The 3174-nt window shown below is 35.2% G+C and overlaps 1 protein-coding gene across 1 annotated transcript in view; it reads left to right on the top strand.

Moving 5' to 3' along the window:
• Positions 1–842, top strand: part of noc3l (NOC3-like DNA replication regulator) — a 13685-nt gene extending 12843 nt beyond the window's left edge. Inside the window, exons 19-21 of the mRNA XM_014023318.1 lie at positions 198–295; positions 418–502; positions 582–842. Coding sequence (XP_013878772.1) covers positions 198–295; positions 418–502; positions 582–707 — 309 coding nt within the window. The 3' untranslated portion in view covers positions 708–842. The remainder of the gene's footprint in view (positions 1–197; positions 296–417; positions 503–581) is intronic.
• The last annotated feature ends 2332 nt before the right edge of the window (positions 843–3174 follow it).

The raw sequence follows: 3174 nt of genomic DNA, 5'->3' as shown, positions 1-3174 counted from the left end.
ATCACACACACTGCAGGTATATAATCACACACTGCAGGTATATAAACACACACTGCAGGTATATAATCACACACGCTGCAGGTATATAATCTCACACACTGCAGGTATATAATCACACACTGCAGGTATATAATCACACACAGTGCAGGTACACACACAGGTGCGCTGTGGTGTTGATCATATGTTTGTGTTCTCAGAGACATTACCACCCAGTGGTTCAGCAGTTTGCGGTTCACCTGAGTCACGGAGCTCCCAGTGAAGGCTCGTCGTCTCTCAGTGTGGAGCTGAGCCGCAGGTAAAAACCGCAGCTTCTTTTTGGACCTGTCCACTCAGCGTTTGGACTGAAAACATGTCTCCTGTTTTATGTTTATTATATGTCTTTGTTTTTTATTATGATTCAAACCCTCACCTGTCCAGGTCACCTCTGGAGCTTTTTGAAGACTACTCTGTCAAAGACATGACCTTTAACCCCCCTGTTGCACCACCGGGCTCCAGGAGGAAGGTGGGAAATTCAAACAACCTTGAGTTTTATTGTTTTCCTTCCTGAGCTGCATTAACCGCCTGACTTCCTGTTTGTTCAGGATCGGTTTGTGATTGGAGAGACGCTGCTGGACGACGAGCTGCAGCAACAAGCCAACAGCGCCCTGAACCTCATCGTGGACACACAGGCAGATTTTACAGCAGCGTACCCACACACATCTACATAACACTGACACACACACTGACACACACTCTCTCTTTGATGTCTGAGATTCTAAAATAATGAAGGTTGTTATGTTGTTTTAAAAGATTCCAGTTTTGTTTTTCTGAACAAAATAAATCTGAAAGAGTTTTTATAACTATCTGATTCTGGGTTTATCTTTTTTACACTTTAATCATGCTTAATAATTAAACGATTATTTATTTAAACATTCTGCAGTGAAAAGTCCCTCCAAACAAAACAAAAAAAAACTTTTATTTTGGGGTTTCTGAACATGACTAGTGAAATCGGAAGTGTTTTTATGAGTTTATAATTTTGACAATACCTGTATGAGTCCCTTTCATGTGATCACAGATGTTAGTAAGTTTGTTTAATTATTATTTTTATGGTCAGGTCTGTGGTTCCAGATTCAGTTTTGACTCCAGTTTTTCAGGCAGATGGAAGGGTCAGTGTGTAATCATGATGTTTATTTATAAATATATGAGGTGTAATAATTCTTAAAGACTTTTTGAGGTGATCCATTTTTCTTCCAAACATTTTTCGGCATCTAACTCATTTGATAATTTTGTTCTGTTTCAACAATTTGTTTATCAGAACTTTCAGCTCATTAATTTCATGTGTGCACACAACTTAATATTTTAGGTTTTTTTTTTTTTTATTGTTTCAGCTGTTTAGCTTGTCCTGACACTTTTTTTCTCACTGAAAATGAATGGAGTCAGGGTTCATGCAGGGTCTTAAGAAGTCTAAAATTTGAAAATCAAAATTTTAGGCCTAAAAAAACTCATTTTAAACAGCCAGATTTTCATCCAAGCCTTAAATATAAATTTGTCAAGTCTTAATTTTTTTACTTTCGATCATTCCCGAGAAGCTTTGGCTGCATAATGAACAGAGTAAATCACTGTAATCAGAAGTTGACGTGATCTGTCTTCATGAAGTAAGTTTGCTACCGGTCTTGGTCCGTGATTAAACTACATATCTTGTGATAACTGCAGGCAAAAAATGCCACAGTTTACTTCCATGTTTTCAACCTCTTTGCTGATACAACCCCCCACATACAGCTTCTTATTAACCTGTCCAAAAACCAAAGAAGTTCAGTCGTGTCCACTGCTTGTGGTTTAAACATGGAAAGTGTGTTTTCAATGACACTTGGCTGATATCAGTGATTTTTGCACTCAGAAGCGGTACACAGCAGTCGATATGAAGGTCTCATGGATATGACTGTTTTATTAAAATAATTTGGTGTTTTTGCATTAAAATTAAATATTCTTTAATAGCTAAATTGATAGCAATAATAGGTTTCTATGTTATAATTTCATTGAATGTTTTTGTTGATGCGTCGGCCATTCCTGATGGTCTTTAAAAGGTCTTAAATGTAACTTACTGAAACCTGCATGAACTCTGTGGAGTTGTCTTTAACGTCCTTAAAACCATTCAAAATATTTATAAATTTTTGAGGTACTTTTCACTCTGTTCTTTTTTCCCCCAACTTTGTGCTAATTTCAGCTTTTTTCTGAAATTTTAGCTGCTCCTTTTTCTATCAGCTTCTTTATTCTAATCATTCTGTTATTTCAGCTAATTTTTGCTTTTTTCATCTAAATTGAACTTTTTAAATGCATTTAAATTTTTACAGGTTAATTCATCAAACATGCTCTTTCTATCGTTTAATTTTTTCTCACTTTAATCTCAGAATTCTCAGAAAGAATTCAGACTTTGCTCTCAGAATTAGGAATAAGTTTATACAGGATTATGATTTTATTCTTAAAATTCTGACTATTTTCTCAGAATTATGACTTTAATATCAGAATTATGACTTTTAACTCAGGATTCAGAATATTTTGTCAGGGTTATTTATTTATGTATGTACTGCTGGATATGGGCACCAGTGACCCACGCAACCCTGAAAAGGAAGAAGCGTGTACAGGAAATGGATGGATGGATGGATTTATTTATGTTTTGGCTTTGGCTCCTTCTGTAAAATCTAGAAGTAAAAACAACAACAAGTCCATTAAAAATAAAGTAAATAAATTTTTGAATGAAAATGGTGCAGAAAGAAAAGAAAATCTTAAGTCTGCTCCTTATTAAAAAACAACTTTAAAGGAGACATATCATGCTAAATGCACTTTTTTGCATTTATAAACTATTTTTTGTGCAATTTTAGTGTCTAGGAGTGTAGAAAACTTTAATTTATTCTGTTCTGTTACTGCAAAGATATTTTTATATTGTTTTATGGGTCAGATTTTTCAGTTTGTTCAAAATCTGCTGTTGCTTATTTCGTTTCATTGTTTATTTCATCACACTTTTTTCTTCGGAACTACCATTTATGGTAATGTATTTCCGGCCAACTGGATTTCATTGTCCGCCATTTTTTTCCTCGCTGTGTGATTTAGCAGTTCATATCGTCATGCCGAATATGCAAGTCCAGAAGTCAAAATGTTTGGTTCTGGGGTGTGTGAACCCACATGATTATCTAACAT

This window comes from Austrofundulus limnaeus, unplaced genomic scaffold, assembly GCF_001266775.1.
Source record: "Austrofundulus limnaeus strain Quisiro unplaced genomic scaffold, Austrofundulus_limnaeus-1.0 Scaffold364, whole genome shotgun sequence".
Lineage (NCBI taxonomy): Eukaryota > Metazoa > Chordata > Actinopteri > Cyprinodontiformes > Rivulidae > Austrofundulus > Austrofundulus limnaeus.
The sequence above is the reverse complement of the archived record's forward strand: the minus strand, read 5'-3'. Positions and strand labels throughout refer to the sequence as shown.